The 17570-nt window shown below is 65.1% G+C and overlaps 3 protein-coding genes across 3 annotated transcripts; all 3 read left to right on the top strand.

The window, feature by feature from the left end:
• Positions 1-964: 964 nt before the first annotated feature.
• On the top strand, positions 965-2203 carry EMIHUDRAFT_107384 (hypothetical protein; the record flags this gene model as incomplete). The annotated part of the gene is made up of 1 exon (XM_005757538.1): positions 965-2203. One exon carries the CDS (start codon positions 965-967, stop codon positions 2201-2203), a length of 1239 nt encoding a protein of 412 aa, XP_005757595.1.
• A 5590-nt stretch (positions 2204-7793) lies between these two features.
• EMIHUDRAFT_439012 (hypothetical protein) lies at positions 7794-9419 on the top strand (the record flags this gene model as incomplete). Its single annotated transcript, XM_005757537.1, has 2 exons — positions 7794-7918; positions 7994-9419. Coding segments are annotated over 2 exons (1180 nt in total), but the record flags the coding sequence as incomplete, so codon positions are not given.
• Positions 9420-10860: 1441 nt separating this feature from the next.
• Positions 10861-11097, top strand: EMIHUDRAFT_48295 (hypothetical protein; the record flags this gene model as incomplete). Its single annotated transcript, XM_005757536.1, has 1 exon — positions 10861-11097. A coding segment is annotated over one exon (237 nt), but the record flags the coding sequence as incomplete, so codon positions are not given.
• Between the last annotated feature and the right edge of the window lie 6473 nt (positions 11098-17570).

The raw sequence follows: 17570 nt of genomic DNA, 5'->3' as shown, positions 1-17570 counted from the left end.
GCCAATCCGAGGCAGTTTGTGACGCGCACTGCGTCAGAGCGTGCACGCGCTGGAAGGACACCTTCCTACTGGCCGTACGATCAGGTCGTCACTGAATGCTTGATACTAAGGCCGCGAGCTATGCAGGTGATCAATTGTGCATCATGGCACGGTCAGCTGCGCCGACAGGCTGTCGCAAGGCGTGATAGCATGGCCGCAAGTACGCCGAATTCCCATGAAAACAAGTAAAAACGCCAAAAAAGAAAAACAATCCGAAAAAATCGGCGCCTGCGGCGGGCCATGGGACCCCATCTCCCCCCCGCATGGACACCCTCTGGGGCCCCCGCGCCGGCCCAGAGCATCATCCGTAGAGGCACAAGTGTTCGAAGAGAGAGTGGACCTGAGCAACGACATGAATGGGTGGCAAATGATCGCAAGAGACGGCGCGCGCAAGGGAGGGTGAGGTGGTTGATCAGAAAAGTGCGGCGGCGACGGTGCCGCAAGCAGTCGGGAGGCGTGTGGGCCGCGGGACACAAGCAAGGCACCGAACGAAGAGGGGCTACTTTCGGTTACTGGACCGTCACGTGTTTCAACGAGCGCCGCGCTCGGCGGCGCGTTGCTCAAGGCCGTTTTCTCGGGGGTGCCCGTCTGCCGCGTCGCGCGCGGCAACACTGGCGGCTTCTCGTACCCCTCTGGGCCCTTCTTCATCGCGGCCTCGAATTTAACGTCGACCAAGGCGCGCGTGCTGCTGCAGGCGGCGATACTGAAGCTTGGCATATATGCTGCCGCCCGCGGCCGATTCGGACAACCCAACGAAGGACGAGCGCGAAGAGATCGCCAAGCAGGTGTCCGCCTTTCAAGAGGTCTTTGCCTAAAAATGCGCCGATTTCTTTTTTGTTCATGAAAAAAGAAACGAACGCCCGGGAACCCTCGACGTGGTGCTCTGCTTTGGACGGACACCCTCTACGCGCCTTGCCGCTCGACAATGCCGCCGACTGCCGCCAAGCCACACTCTCGCTGGGTGCTCTCGAAGCGCGACGAGGCGCGGCTGCTGTCTCAGGATCAGCCCTTGACAGCCGACTCACTCGTGGCCTTCTATCAGCAGCGCGACCCGTCAAAGGCAACCCAAGCGCACGCCGAGAAGGTGCTGGCTGCACTGCCTCAGCGGGACTTGATCAAGGCCCTCATGAACAAGTACGGCGCCGTGCCTCGCGCTGGGTCGCAGCCCTCGCGAGCTACCTGCTGGTCGTGCCTGGCGAGGGCGAGGCAAGAGCCTAAGCCACCACCGCTGCGGATCGGAGAGTGCAAGGGCTCGACCCCGTCCATCGTGGCCGTCGACTGCGCCGACGAGGACGAGGCAAACTCGAGGCTGCCGGCGTCCGCTTCACCTGGGGCTTCGCCGCCGGAGCCCGCCGTCGGTGTCGCTCCCTCAAAGACGCCGACTGTGACTGCCGCCGCGGTCAACGACGGAGGCGACATGGCGGCCGTACTGCCTCTGACGCAGACCTCCTCGCGCCGCGCGCCGTACGTGCCTCCGGCGCCGCTCATGGAGCGGCGGCGAAAGGCGTGGGCCAAGGCGCGAGTCGACGTGGTGCTCGACGAGCGAGGGAGCGACTCGGCGTGGCATGAGGTCCTCGTTCGGTGGGTGGGGCAGCCTGCAGGCGGGAAGCCCGTCTGGGAGCTCCTCCAGACCGTCCGCGGAGCGGCGGGCTTTGCAGAGGCTCTCGAAGAGCATCGGGCGAGGCACGCTGACGGCACGGTGGCGCCGCCGCCGCCGACGACGACGACGACGACGACGCCGACGCCAACGCCGCCGCCGACGACGCACGTCGCGGTGGCACAAGAGGTCGTCAAAGACGAGATCGCCCGTCCGGCAGCGGCTGGCGCCCCGACGCCGCAACGGGGCGAGGAGGCCGAGAGCGAGCCGGCCGCGCAGGGCCGCCGGCGCGCACGCACCGCGCCGTCGAGGCTGACGCTCGAGGTTGGCGCGGAGACGAACCTGGCGCAGCTCAGCCGGCGGCTGCGGCCGGTGTCGCGCGCAGCGGCGGTGAGGGCCGTGGTGTGTCAGGTGGTGGCAGAGGCGCCGTCGTCGGCGATGCTGGCGGCGGCGGCGCCGGCGGACGAGGCGGACGAGCGGCCGCTGGCCGGCGTGGACTTGCTCAAGGCCACCCGGCTGAGGCTCAGGCGTGGCGCCGCGGCAGAGGCCGTGGATTTGAGCGTGTAGCGCGCACCAGGTAGTGGCAGGGAGCCGTGGACTGCACGCCTCGCCGCGAAGGCAAGGCGACGACACGGCTCCGCCCCTGGAAGCTGGCAGTTGGAGGCTACGTTCAGCGCGGCGAGAGACGCTTGTCGAGAATTTGTGTGTCCATTCATGGGTGTCTTGCGCATCATTCGGTGTTTATTGATCATGGCGGGGAGGGGGAGGGGGGGGGGGGGGGGACATTTTTTAGCTTGTGAGCCAGGAAAAGGCGAAAGGGTTGCTGAAAATTCTGTTTCTGGTTATCTGTGTTAGTGCCAGTACGCGCAAGTCCCGTGGTCAGAAGAAATCAGTCAACCGAATCATATCTCCCCACCCTCCCTGTCTGCGAATTCTTTTTTTCGCGATGTCCACCCCTCCGCGCCGCTCGCGCCGCTCGCGCCGCCTCGCCCCCGCCGCCACCGCCGCTCCCTCGCCAAGCACGCCGCCGCCCACCCGCCTCCTCGACCTCCCCACGGACCTCGTCGTGCGCGTCGTCTCTCGCTGCGACGGCCCCGTTGACATCACTCGCGTCGCGGCCGTCTCGCTGCTCTTTCACGCCTCGCTTGCGGTGGAGGGCATCCGCTTGAGGGCGCAAGAGCGCGGCTACGAGCTGCCGGCGCAGCCAGAGGGCGAGGGCTGCGCCGTGAGGTGGGTGTGCTATTCGGCGCTGCTGTGCGAGTCCAACCCGCCGGCGAGGGCGGCGGCAGGCGAGCGGCACAGCCTCTTCATTGACGGCGAGGGGCGGCTCTCGTCGTGCGGCTCAACCCCATCCTACTATCCAGGGCTGCTCGGCCACGGCGAGGGCGTGACGCGGCTCAACACGCCGACCCGCCTCCCCTCCCCGCTGGGAGAGCGCGCCGTGAGCGTGGCAGCTGGAGATGGGCACAGCTTCGCCATCACTGCCGACGGCGCCGTCTGGAGCTGGGGCGATGGAGACGATGGCAAGTTAGGGCACGGCGACGCGCAAAACCAGCTGCTGCCGAAGAAGGTCGAGGCCTTTGCTGACCAGCGCGTCGTCGCTGTGTCAGCTGGAGGCGGGCACAGCCTCGCCATCACCGCCGGCGGCACCGTCTGGAGCTCGGGCGGTGGAAGTTTTGGCAAGCTGGGCCACGGCGACGAGCAGCACCAGCTGCTGCCGAAGAAGGTGGAGGCCTTGGCTGGCCAGCGCGTCATCGCTGTGTCGGCTGGAATGTATCACAGCCTCGCCATCACTGCCGACGGCGCCGTCTGGAGCTGGGGCGGTGGAGTCTCTGGCAAGCTAGGCCACGGCGACGAGCAGGACCAGCTGCTGCCGAAGAAGGTCGAGGCCTTCGCTGGGCGGCGCGTCGTCGCTGTGTCGGCTGGATATAGCTACAGCCTCGCCCTCACCGCCGGCGGCGCCGTCTGGAGCTCGGGCGGTGGAAGTTTTGGCAAGCTGGGCCACGGCGACGAGCAGCACCAGCTGCTGCCGAAGAAGGTGGAGGCCTTGGCTGGCCAGCGCGTCATAGCTGTGTCGGCTGGGCTGTACCATGGTCTCGCCCTCGCCGCCGACGGCGCCGTCTGGAGCTGGGGCGGTGGAGCCTATGGCCGGCTGGGCCACGGCGACGAGCAGAGCCAGTTGCTGCCCAAGAAGGTCGAGGCCTTCGCTGGGCAGCGCGTTGTCGCTGTGTCGGCTGGAGACGCGCACAGCCTCGCCCTCACCGCCGGTGGCGCCCTCCTTGCCTGGGGCCAGGGCGACGGCGGCTACCTAGGCCACGGAGAGGACCTGTCAAACCAGCTGCTGCCCAAGAAGGTCGAGGCCTTGGCGCCGGGGCAGTAAGGTATCGGGGGTAAGGTAAGGTAAGGTAAGGTAAACTTCTCCACACACACGAGGTGGTGGGGCAAGGGGGGGCAACCCTCGCGTCTCCACGTCTAACGACAGGAGCCCCACGGCATTTAAAGTGCAAGTATCGGGGGCTCTGTACGGCTGGCCGGGGGTTTAGTGGCCCTTGTGATCGGAGCATGTTGAAGCCGGCCCGCGTGGCGTGGCTGCGGCGGGGTATGGGTCACAGTGCCATAAAATTAGGGATGCGCCGCGCCGCGGGCGGCTCGCGCGCCCCCCCTGCCTCTCGTCCTCGGCTGACGGAGAGAGCTCGCGGTCGCGCCTCGCCTCGAGTGCTCGGTGGGTGCTCGGCGAGAGATCGCCGGCGCCGGGGGGGCGGGGGGGGGGCCTCTATCGCCAGACACGCCGCCGCCCGTCCGCCCGCCTCGGCTCGATCTCCCCACGGACTTTCTTCGTGCTCCTTCGCGCAAGTCACGCATGATCGTCTCACTGACCGGCTCATCCAGAGTCGTCTCGACGATCGGGCCACCGGCTTTTCCCTCGAACCGTGGTCAAAGCGTTCTCACAGTGTGCTCGGCGGTGGAGAGTTGGCCGCACACGACGGCACAGTCACACCGCGCGGCTCAAACCCTTTAAAAAAATCCTGAACCAGTTGTATCAGGGTTTGAGGCTTGAAGATCAGAAGTTCTTCTGATTCCTTCTTGTGCCCCAAAAGAATTCTTAAGATACAAGCCTCTCTCACAGCACACTGGCACGACAAGGGCGCAGACTGGCGCGGACTGGCACACACACAGGCTCACCACCGGAGCCGCCTAAGCGACTCCGTTAAGAACGGAGAAAGCCCCCCACCCAGGACTGGGGAAACGTTCTTATAAAAAAGGCAAATATATAGTGAAAAATATTTCGCAAACCCCGATAGGAATTAGGAACCCTTATTGGTTGAAGAACGACTACGGTCCAGAAGGAACGTGCAGCACCGTGCCGACTATACAAAAGAGAGAGGAACGCATCTCCATCGCTTCGGTGAAGGGGGTGAACCGCGCCATCCTCGATCGCCGTGCAAAGCTCGCTTCCGAGCTCTCACGCCGCGCGTAGGGCCCTTAGGGGCCTAGAGAACACAACCCCCTCTCCCTTTTCTAGTAAGCTAAAAGTAAGTACGTACAAAAAAAGGGTACTTGTTTGCTTGATTGATTGATGGGGAGGCGAAACACAGTCCGACCAACGACTGGGACACCAACGCGGTATGGGTGGACGCAGGACGGGCGATGACGGTCACACAGGAGCGACACACAGAACCACAAGACAAGACACTCAGCCAAACTGACTGCCACACATATCCTGAGCGAACTTCCCTAGTCACCCGGCCGCGGCCGGACTCCATCCGGCACGCGTCGCTGGGCGCTCAGAGCCGCGTCCCCTGCTCGCCACCCCGACGCCCAAGGCGCCCGAGCGAACGACAGGCGGCACGCGAAGACTGATTGCAATCCCGCCGACCGCCAGGCCGCGGGATGATGCGTGCGTGGTCTTGTAGTGGGTCTCGGAAGCTCTCCTCTCGGGCTAGGAGCCAGCCCCTCTCCCTTGCCCCCGGAACACTGTGTCCGAGTCGAGGCGTGTGCTTGCCGGTCGACGGCCGCGCGCGGTTGGCATTGTGACGAAGGTTGCGCGCGGCCGCGGCGCGCCCGCCATGGTTCGGCGCGGCGCGCCTACCAGCGGCAATTGTCGAGGCACGGGAACACTTACCCGGGGTCATCCTCTGAGCCTGGTCGTGTCGGCGCCGCGATGCCACGGCGGCGCATTCGACGTCGTCGGCGCGCTGCCCCGCGTTGAGCCCCGCCGCTCGTAGCGACGGCCGCAGGTCGGCCCGGTGCAGCGCGCCCTGGCCGCAGACTGAAGAACGGCCACGAGGGGTGTGTGATGTGCGGTGCGGGGTGTGAGGGGGCAGCGTCTTTGTGTGTGCGCGCGCGCCGCTGCCGGGAAAGAGCGGGGCCCTCGGGGTTAGAGCTGTTTAACATTAATTTTGGGCCTAACAGTTGCGCTAGTGTTGGCTGAAATCCTTATCGTTGTTCAAGTGTTCACCCCAGCCCATGCTGTTACTGTTTGTTACTGTTGTTACTGTTGTTCAGCGGCCAGCAAGCAGAAAATGGCAAAACCCCCGGGTAAACCCCGAAAATACCTGGGGTTTTCCGGGTATTTTCGGGTATTACCCGCACTGGACGCTGGAGATCGTCGTGGGTCACTGCCAGGCCTTCCTTATTGTTGTTCAGCCGGCCTAACGTTAGCTACTGTTGTTGGGGAGCCCCACTGTTGTTCTGTTGTTACTGTTAACACTAGCAACACTGTTCAGCTCCTAACGTTAAACAGCTCTAACTCGGAATCAGCAGTCGTGGGTCGAAGCGTGCCGATGAAGCTTGTGGTTTGGTGGTGGTTTTGTTGTGTTGGTGTGGCGGCGTCTTCTGAACGTCGATGCGAGTCGGTGTCGTCGTCGTTGAATGCGGCGTTTCAGGGTGGCGCCCGCTTCGATGCTTCCGTCGAGAGCGTCGAAAGCTACATGTCACGGAGTGGCCTCCTGGTCATCATGTGCACGGCGCTCGCGAGTTGGAACGGGTCGACGGAATGTGACGAGCCGATGGACCACCTCTCTGCGAGTTTCCTGACGAACGTGACGGGGTATCGTGTTTTACCGTCGGGGTTTGGCAGCGTCGTCGATCCTCTCAGAGCCAAAGTCCTGTGCGCGTATCCCGCGGACGCCGCGACGGACAGCCGCGACAACAGGGGGTGCGGGCCGTTTTCGATGGACCCCACCTACGGCTCCCAGCGATACGAGACAGCTTCGACTGCTGAGCGTGTCGCGATGAAGCGACAAAAGTCGAAACGTGGTACCGAGAGCTCAGAGGGGAGTGTGCGAGTGTGAGGGGTATGGGGGCGAGGGAATGGAGGGAGAGAGGAAGAGCAAGGGCGAGAGGGGGCAGGGGACTGGTCGATGGCATACTAGGGGGGGCAGGGTAGTGGGCGGCGATCGCCGCATACCGTCCTATGGCGGCGAGTATCGCTACGCCAGGGAGGACAAGGACGTCGACGTGCGGCTGCTGCTGTTCGAGTCGTTCGGTGGGTTTGGGAAGGGGGTCGGCGAGATCCTCTGGGGGGCGGCGAACGTGCTGCAGAACAAGCTGACGCGGGCCCAGTACCTCGATGAGGACAGGTGACTTGGACCACCAAGAGCTGGCTGGGGCTGCAGAAGCAGCGCATCTCAGTCGTTCTTCACACGGCCATCGCAGAGCAGATTGTGAATGAGCTTGCCAGCGGCGAGGGCGGTCGAGTGCACGGAGCTAAGTGCCTCGCCGTCCTCGCGGGAGTCGCTTAGGCGGCTCCAGTGGTGTACCTGTGTCAGTGCCAGTGCGCGCCAGTCCCGTGCAGTGTTGTGCGAGGGAGTTCCGTTGTAAAATTCTTTACCTGTGTTAGTGCCAGTGCGCGCCAGTCCCGTGCAGTAAAAGAAAGAAAGAAAACACACAACCCAAGGGAGGGATGGGAGAACGGCACGCCGCCACCACACAGGGATTTTAAGGAGAGGAGGGTGTGATGCGCTAGCCGTCGCCCACCCTGGGAAGTCTGCCTCCTCGTATCTCTTTTCGCAGTCTCTCGCCGCTTCTCGCTGCAACCTTCATGCCACCTCGCGGCTGTCCCACTTTCGTGCAGTTTTGTGCGAGGGAGCGCGGTAAATTTCTTTTTCTGGTTCTCTTCATCGGCCTCCTCGGTGTAAATTAGATGTGTGTGTTGTATGCGGCTGCCTCTCGCTCCTTGTGCACACCACACAGCTGCTGCGCTCGTGGCTGCCGCCATCGTGACAATCTCGACCTCGTCGCCGGCCACCGCCCTCGATCTTGCTGCGCCGGACGTTTCCGGTGCGGCTTCACTTTGCGGCCTAGGTTTGCGGCGCACATCCCTTTGTGCTTGGCACACATCCAGATCAACATTAGGCGTGGCCTCGTCGTTTGCCGCACGCATTCAGAGCAATATCCAGAAGGGCGACTTCCAGGAGCGTAACGCGCGCTTTCAAGAGCGGCTCGGTGACATCCAATCGACGGCGGCGGCGCTGAAGGAGATGGACGCGGCGGCTCTTCAGCAGCAGACCAAGGAGGCGCTCAGCTCATCTGCGGCGCAGTACATGCCAAAGGTCGACGCTGGCTCCATCACGGGTGCGGCGCGCCCTGTCGACGTCGCGGCCAAGGCGACCGCCGCAAAGGAGGCGCTGGCGGCGGCGGCCGAGCGGAACCTTGCTTCCCTCTCCACCGACTACGAGGCCAAGGCGGCGCGAACGGCCGAGGCGACGGCGAAGCTCTCCGCCGGCGTCGCAGAGACGTCGGCGGCGACCTCGTCGACAGTGCGCGGCAACCTCGGCCGTTCCTTCGACGAGCTTCGCAGCGACGCGGCCTACACACCCGCGAGGCTGAGCAAGGCCGCCGCCAAGGCCGCCGAGGCGACCGAAAGCCTTGCGTCCGCGCCAGAGGCGGCAAGGGAGGCGACGGCGCAGCTGGCCGAGACGACAGCCTCTTCTGCACAGGCTGCGGCCGCCAAGGCCGCGGCGGTCGCGGCGCGGTCGGCCGAGCTGGCGCAGGACGCTGCCGGCCGCACCGCCGCCTCGGTCAAGGCTCCAGACATCGACGCGCCCGATGTGGACGTCGCGGGCAAGGCGGCCGCCGCAAAAGAGGCGCTGGCGGCGGCGGGGGAGCGAAACCTGGCCTCCCTCTCCGCCGACTACGACGCGCGCGCGTCTCGCACCGCCGCGGGCGTCGCGCGCATCGCCACCGCCGCAGCCACCACCGCGGCTGCGGCGCCGTCGGTACTTCCGGCCGTCGACGCGTCGGACCTCGGCGAAGCCACCAGCGACGCGGCGGCGGCGCTCGGGGAGGCGGCCAAGGAGTCCGCGACCGCGTTTGCCGCGCGCGTGCAGGACAACGTCGGCAAGACTGACTTTGCCGCGCGCAACGCGCGCCTGCAGGAGCGGGTGGCGGGTGCCCTCGCGCAGCCCTGATGGCGGACCATGGTGGGTCCGGCGCCACGTGCGCTGTTCAAGCGCAGAGCAGCAGGTCGGTCCCCTCCTCCTGCTGCAGCGATGTGCTTGATTGACGCACTGGTCGATCGACCACTTTGGCTATCCTCGTGCGCCTGCTCGTACGCCTCGTAAGAGCTGGCGCACAAGGGCTCTTGTGTGCCTTTCCGCGTTGGGTGCCCCATGCCTGTGCCCCATGTGCCATGTCTCCACGTTACTTAGTTTGTGCGACACCCCTCCCCTTGCGCTTCCCTCCCTCCTTCCCGTGTCCCGGCCAACGCCATGTGATCGCAGTCCCCGCCCCCCGGTAGAGCGTGTGTATGCGGCGCCTGTGGCAAGTGCCGCGTTCGAATTACTCTTAAGAATTTTTGTTTTTCTTGGTCGACGGGGTGCGATATGGAGTCCTGGTGCTCGTCCCTGATCGAGGAGAAGGTCTTCTTCCAGCTCCTCTGGCTTGAGGGCGGCGCGTACTTATGGATCGGCTCCGGTGATCACCGCCTCGACTCCCTCGCCGTGGGTGTGCCCGCCAGCGCGGGCGCGCGAGGCCGGGCGGCGACGCCGTCGGCAACGACCTTGCTCGGCGGCCACGAGGGCGACGCTGGCTCGCAGCGGCTTGCGCAGCGGCTGTCCAGCAAGGTCGGGCGGCCCATCTTCGTCTCGCTCAACCTGCGCGACGACCCGCAGCTCCGCCTCTTTGCGGAGCGCGAGGCGGTGGCGGCGCTCACGGCTCGCGTGGCTGCGCCGTCGACGACGAGCGCATCAGGGGCGGCGGGCCTCGAGAGGCTGTCCTCTCTGGCGCTCGACGCCGCACCGTCGCAAGCCGTCCCCGCCGCTCCCGCCGCACCGGCTCCGGCGTCAGCACCCGTCAGCACCTTCTCGGAACCTTCTCGGAACCTTCTCGGAACCTTCTCGGAACTGTCTCGGAGCCTTCCCTGCAGGCGCCAGCACCCGTGTCGTCGAGCCCGGCTGCGGGCGTGGCCGGCGGGGCTGGCGACGGCACAGCCCGCGGCGCGAGGACGCGCGAGGTCTTTGCGTCGCCGGATGGCCTCGCCACTCGCGCCGTGGCGTTGCTGCTTGAGGAACCCTAGCCCTCACCCTCACCCTCACCCTCACCCCTAACCCCTAACCCTAACCCTCACCCTCACCCTCACCCATACCCTCACCCTAACCCTCACCCTAACCCTAACCCTAACCCTAACCTCACCTATACCCTAACCCTAGGCTGCGGCCGCTGCGATCGCGGAGCGAGGCGTGTTCGTGGTCGCCGTCTCCGGAGGCTCGATCCCGGCGCTGCTGGCGCCCGAGCTCCTCGCCGCCGCCCCACGCGACCAGCTCTCGCGCTGGCGCGTCTTCCTCGCGGACGAGCGGCATGTGGCCGAGTCGCACCCGGACTCCAGCCTCGGGGAGTGGCGCCGCCGCTTTCTCGAGCCGGCGGGGATGGGCAGCGTGCAAGCGGTCGGTGTTGCCGCCGCCCTGCCTCTGCCGCAGGCGGCGGAGCTGTACGAAGAGAAGCTTCTCGCAACGCTCCGTGAGGCGGCGGCGGCGGCGGCGGGCGGAGGCGCGGCGGCGGCGGCTTCCCAGGCCGAGTCGGCCCCGCCGCTGCGGTTGGACGCGGTGTTGCTGGAGATGGGCCCCGACGGCCACACCGTGAACAGCGTCTCTTCACGCCTCTAGCTGTGAACAGGTGCTGCTGGGGATGGGCCCCGACGGCCACACCGTGAACAGCGTCTCTTCACGCCTCTAGCTGTGAACAGGTGTTGCTGGAGATGGGCCCCGACGGCCACACCGTGAACAGCGTCTCTTCACGCCTCTAGCTGTGAACAGGTGCTGCTGGGGATGGGCCCTGACGGCCACACCGCCTCCCTCTTCCCGGCGCATGCGGTGCTCTGCGAGACGGGGCGCGCGGTCACGTACGTGGACGACTCGCCAAAGCCGCCGGCCTGTCGCGTGACGCTCACTCTGCCCGCCATCAACGCCGCGCGGCTCGCCCTCTTCGTGGTCACGGGCGGGAGCAAGGCGAGTGCCGTGCGCGCCGCCTTTGCCGCGCAGCCCGACGAGCCGGTGCCGGCCGGGCTCGTCCTTGCGGCCGGGCGGACTTTCCTAGACCTTTCCGAGACATTTCCTAGACATTTCCTAGACCTTTCCTAGACCTTTCCTAGACATTTCCTAGACGTTTCCTAGAGGGCTCGTCCTTGCGGCCGGGCGGACGGACTGGTGCCTCGACGACCTTTCTTAGACTTTTCCTAGACCGTTCCTGGACCTTTCCTAGGCGGACGCACTGGTGCCTCGACGAGCCGGCCGCGGCGCAGCTGCGCGAGGCGGAGGCGGCTGCGGAGCGGCTCTATGGCTGACGACAACAGCGGACAGCAGCAGCCATGGTGGGATTCACCTTTACAACAGACGGAGGTGGCTGCGGGATTTGCTCTCATCGATGAGGGCCATGATTTCAGCCGCGACTCAGTGGGCGGAGGCTACCCCATCGAGGGGAGTAGGGCGGAGCTCGCTGCTCCCGGCGGTCGCTTGCGCCGGCTGTGGCGGGGCACTTACTGTGACAGCTTACTGTAGAGCCGTAGGCGTAGCCTGTAGCGCATGGTAAGGTGGCCTGCGCCGCTGTCGACATCGCGCACATCCGCAGCTTGAGCAGCTGTCGGTGCTGAATGAATGTGGAGAGGTGCACTGAAAACGTGTGGCAAGTGTTTGGGGTTGTTGCGAGGGCGGGTAATTCGTCTTCCACTTACTGCTCTCTCCGCTCCCCTACGGCTTTTTATATCATTTACATGCTACGTCAGCGTACCGAGCCCACGAGGGAGCAATGAAGACGCTACCGTGTACACCGATGACGCGCCACGCCCGTATCGAGAGCGCCACACGCTACACACTCTAGGGTACCATACTTCCGCCGGTGTGCGGGGAGCGAATCTTAACGACCGCCCAGAAGCTTTCTGAGCGAGCCAATCGGGCCAGGATCATCAGCATATGTCCCCTCCACAACATCGTGGGCGTTTGAGCGGTATTTGAGGAGCACCGCCACTCTGAAGTTCGGCCGGGTGGTCTGCAGACCCCCCCCCCCGGAGCAGCAGAGGCTCCGTGGGGTCAAAAAGTCGACGCTGGGAGTCGGACTCGTCAAGCCATCGCAGCACCACGCGGTTCGCACGTACCGCGCCCACATCCCCTCCACCGCTGAGAAGGCGCAGATCGACCGTCGGGCCGCGTAGTCGTCGTTAAGGAGCGGTTTTTGGAGCCGTACGAAGAGGTCCCAGACGGGCGAAGATGCGGTTTTGCGACGACCACACGCGATGTGGTATCTGGTTTTTGCTAAAAACGGGCCGCCTAGTGCAGCATCACTAGTACAACACGCAACCACACTGAGAGCTCCACACTAGCCGGTATAGGCGAGCGCCGACGGCGTCACGGTCGCCGGAGTGGACGCACTGCACACACACTGTGACTGTGTCGTCGGACCGACAGTGAGCGACACAATCGTCGGCGCCGCGCTATCGCGGCGCCCCGCAGTCTACACGCCTCAGGCGCACCCCTGAACGCGCCATGGGCGCGCAGATACACCGCAGCGCCGTGGAGAATCCACACCTGACCGGTCCTTGGCCCCGTCCTGGGCCTCCTGACGGCCGAAGATCGGCGTTCGGGCGGGATGAACTTGTCGGAAATGGAGCTATCTTGGCGCGGCTCGCCGCTCGCGGTACCTGGTGAGCCGGGATAGGGCAAAATCTGGGGTCAATACGAGGGACAGAGGTCGCAAGTTGGTCGCGCAAGTTTGCCCGGCGTGGCGCTGCCCCGCTGCCGAGGGCGCCACCAACCCGTGGCGGCGGCATTTCCAGCCCAAATTGGGCGTTCCGTGCGCCTTGCCGGCGAGAGCGGACAGGCTGTGCATCGTTGGGGGGGTGAGTGGGAGGGAGGTGGTCGTGCGCCTACTTTGGCGGTCGCGCACGAGGAGAACACTGTGCGTGCGGCGCGTAGGAGGCGTGGGTGGGCGCGCCGGCGGGGTCGAGCCACCGAACAATTCGACGTGGCGCAGCTCCGCGCCGGCGGGGACGACCGAGCAGGTGCTGTCGGCGGCGGTCACGCGACGAGCAAGAGCCGCAGGAGCCCTCTGAAAACCAGGCGCGCAAAGGCGTCGTGAGCAATGCGCGCGATCAGCCACCTGTGGGCGGCGGTCACCGGGGTGGCGGTCAAGCTCGCGACGGGGTGAATCTGGTGCGTCTAGTATCACTGGTGGGCTGGGTGTGCAGCTGCAGCGCTCAAAAAGAGGCAAAAAACTCGGCTGCTACTTTGAGTGTCAGCTTTCTCGACGCACCGTCCTCGGGCCCCTCGAAAAGCTCTGGCTGGTGGTCGCGCGCGAGGTTTAGAAGAAAGGTCTCATTGTGAACACCCCATGACGTTGCGAGGGTGCGAGCACGCTGCATGGCTCGAACTCGGTCGATGGACGATGCTCGACCATGTACACCCACCTCTCCGTCTGGATGCCGACCGACGCTCCAGGCGCGGCTCTGGTATGTGGGCATGTCGAGCAAGGCCTGGGGGATGGTCACTTTCGCCAAGAACACCACAGTGGTCCTGACGTCGACAGACGCCCGATGACCACGGTGAAGCTGAGCCGGAACGCGTCGACAAGTCTCGTCTGAGCCCGTGGCGGTCGCCGGCTGAGTCGCCGTACACGGGCCGGTACCTCAGGCGTCACCTCCGCAGCCTCAGGTCTCACACTCCATCACCTCCGCCGGGACGCCTTCGGTGGCACGATCGGCGGCGAGTTTGTGGCAGCTCCACAGCGAGCGCGGCGTCGAGCCTACTCGCTCCTGCTGGATACACGCACTCCCTGGGACCCAGGGAGTGCGTGTATCCAGCAAGCGGTGCGTCGCGGTAGCGCTCTTTTGGGACATTTTCGACGCTTTTGGCCCATATATGGTCAACCCGTTTGGTCCAAGCTGCCCGTCAACTTTCGGTATGGCCCGGAGCACGCCCCTCTCGCGCTGCTGCTGGGAGGCGGCGGGCTCGCGGCAGCTCTTTGCGGGCGGCAACGGGTCTGGCGCCGCGCTTCAGGCTGTATCCATGTTTCCTCGCGCACCCCACACAGGTACACCATCGAGAAAAGAATTTTACAACAAAACTCCCTCGCACAACACTGGGCGAGAAAAGAATTTTACAACAAAACTCCCTCGCACAACACTGGGCACAGGACTGGGCACGGGACTGGCGCGCACTGGCGAGTGTTGTGCGAGAAAAGAATTTGAAGGCCCTCCCTCGCACAGCACTTGTAGTGGGCATGTACTGGCGCGCACTGACACTGGGACGTTGTGCAAAAAAAGAATTTCTTTGCGGCAACGGTCTTTGAACGGCCAACTTTGCCCTCCCAGTAGAGGGCCTCTACTCCTTTAATATTATACCAAAATAGAGGGCTCCTTTAATATTATACCAAAAGCTAGGCCCACAACGCCCTCTATGTTGGGTCAAGGGCGCCTAGAAGAAAAGGCGCCGCCCCCCGAAGAGGAATCCCACCCGTACCCCGAGCCCCCGTCGAAGAGCGCGTCGAAAGCGTCGTCGCCTTCGTCGTACTCCTCCGCGTCAACGCACCGGACCGGCTCCCCCCCCCGGCCGTGCTCCCTTGCCCAGCGCATCTGCCGAACATGCGCACGCTGCTGCTCGCGCGCCATCTCCTCCGCGGCGCGCGGCGTCCACCCGGTGGTAGCCCTCCTTTTTTTCAATGCAACTCCCTCGCACAGTATAGTGGGCATGGACTGGCGCGCACTGGAACTGGCACGTTGTGCGGAAAAAAGAATTTTGACGCTTGCTTGTAACGGTGGACATGTCGCTCATCTCCTCATGACATGCGATGTTGGGGCAGGGGTGACTATGTGACGTATGTGTCAATGACCGCGCTGTGGAGAGCAGGGGGCCGGCATGTCTTGGGTAGTCTTGGGGCGCGGGTTATGCAAAGGTAGGGGTGTGTGCACATGGTCGTATCTCAGCTGACCTGTCAGGAACGAAGCAATTGATTGAGGCCACATGCGCTGTACTCAACGCTCCGAGCCGGGGGGGGGGGGGGGGAACACCAAAGTGCGCGCGCCCGCCGGTCCAAATTTCGATGCGCGGCAGCGGGTGAGGGCGCCTATCTAGGGGAACAACGCGCCCCATGCGTGGGCGTGTATGTCACGCGGTACGCGGCTGCGAGTGCAGCCGCCTATGTTGGCCAAGATAGGCGGCACGTGTGGGCGCGAGTACCGCTATACGCGTCTGCACGTGTGGCCGCGTACCGTCGGGTCTCTATTTTAAGATGAGGTAAACAGCAATAGATCCGGCCCTCAAGCGGCCTAATCGATACCCGGCCCTCACGGAATCGGTCCCTCGTTGTACAGCAATCGATCCTTCACACTGCCCGCGCGCTGCCAAACTTGGGGTCGAGAATCGGTCCCCAGGTTACCTGTGGCGCGAAGCTGCGATATGTCTCCCGCCCTCGGCGCGCCGACCGCGCAGCGGCGGCAGACCACCCTCCGGTTCGAGGGGCGCCTGGGGCTGAGCGGGCTGCCTCCGCCAGAGTTTGGCTCGCCCTGCCACGGGTCGCAAGCCCTCTGCCGGCCGGAGCGCAGGCTGCGCAGGCTTCCAGCAATTGGTCCCTTGGCAAGCGCGAATCGGTCCCCCTGGCTCCAGGAACTGATCCGGCACTACACCCGGATCTATTGCTGTTTACCTCATCTTAAAATAGAGACCCGACGGTATCTTGGTTAAGATGGGACGGCACAGACTGACACGTATCAGCCCCGCCGAGCTCGATGCGCGGCAGCGGGTGAGGGCGGCTATTCTCCCCCGAGGCAGGCAAGAATACACAGTCCCTCGTGTCGCGCGTGAAAGTCCCGGTTGCCGCGCGCGCCAGCGCGTGTGGCCGCGTACCTTAGCTAAGATACGCGCGCACGGGCGTGGGTGGGTAAAAACGGGTCACTTTGCGGGGTTTGCCATTTCGAGGCGGACCGTTTCGCTTTCGGCCATGCTGTCGATGCACGCCTGCTTCGAGAAGTCGCTGCCATGCCTCAACCGCCGCGACAGCCTGCTGGCCCTGCCGCGCCAACGTCCTCCGCCCTCTTATGTGCCACCGATCTCGGCGTGAGCGAGACGAAGTTGGAGCAGTGGCGCAAGTGCGGCGGCGACGCCCTGGAGCCGGTCCTTGCAAGTGGCGCCGTCGCCCTCCTCGACGCGCAGTGGATTATCTACCACGCCGAGGCGGGCGGCGTCCTCAACCACCGCCAGGCGCTGCCCGAAGAGGCATTCCTCTCCCTCGCCGACCTCGTCGAGGCGACCGAGAGCAGCGTAAGCCTTCCCGTCGCCGCGCTCTCCTACCCGTGGCTGACCAAGGACCACCCCGACCCGATCGGAGCCAACCTCTCCCGCGTCGCAAAGGCGCTCAAGGCCCTGCTCAGCAATCGGTACATATCGCGGCTCGGCGTCTTTTGGGACTTCGGCTCGCTGCACCAGCACCCCGACCCTGCCAACGGCGTCATGCGCACCGAGGAGGAGAACGCGCTCTTCAAGCAGGGGCTGGGCTGCCTCGGCACGCTCTACTCCCACCCGTACACTTGGGTGCTGCGGCTGACCTCCTTCCCGGACGGGCACAAGGCGGAGGACCAGGCCGAGGGCACCAACGTGGCCAAGTACTTTGACCGCGGCTGGTGCTTTACTGAGCAGAGCTGGGCTGGCCTTACCAAGGACTACGACCTCTCGCTCGACCTCGGCAAGATGCGCGACGGCGTGGAGTACGACTGCGGCAGCCTCACCCGCGACTGCACCCAGGCCGGCGGCCGGCGCCCTCCGCTGCTGCCGTCTGCGTTCGCGGCGGAGCTGGAGAACAAGAGCTTCACCAACGGCAAGGACGACAAGCCGCTGGTGAAGCGGCTGTACGAGGCCGCCTTCGAGGAGCAGTTTGGCAAGGCGACCAAGCTGAACTACGCCGTCCTCGGCTGGGGCGACGCAGAGGCGGCGCAGCTGGCGGAGGTCCTCGCGAGCGGGGCAGCGCCGCGGCTCGAGACGCTCCAACTCTGGTGCAACGAGATTGGCGACGAGGGCTGCAAGGCGCTGGCCGCCGCCCTCAATGAGGGGGCCGCCCCGAGCTTGAAGGCGCGAGACGCCACCCTCGCCACACGCCCCTCCCCCGCCCAATGCCCATCGCACCTCCCCTCGCGTGCAGACGCTCATCGTGGACAACGAGAAGCAGCCTGAGCTGGTGGCCGTGTGCGAGGAGCGCGGCATCAGGCTCCAGCGCTGAGCCTCTCCAGCCGCGGCCGGGCGGCAAGGGCGCGGGGCTCGGCGGGACCGCCGCTCGAGCACGGCAGAGAGCACAGATCCCCACGGCTGCGGAGCACGACGCGCAGCGACGGTGGGGGCGCGCGCGGGTGGGTTTGTGCGGCGCGGGGGAGGGGGGAGGGGGCGGAGACCGGGGGGGGGGGGGAAAAGGCGGGCTGGCTAAAAACACTTACCCCATACATCTTTTGTTTAACGGGGGG

This window comes from Emiliania huxleyi, assembly GCF_000372725.1.
Source record: "Emiliania huxleyi CCMP1516 unplaced genomic scaffold EMIHUscaffold_90, whole genome shotgun sequence".
Classification (NCBI taxonomy): domain Eukaryota; phylum Haptophyta; order Isochrysidales; family Noelaerhabdaceae; genus Emiliania; species Emiliania huxleyi.
This window is presented reverse-complemented; position numbering and strand designations above follow the sequence as displayed.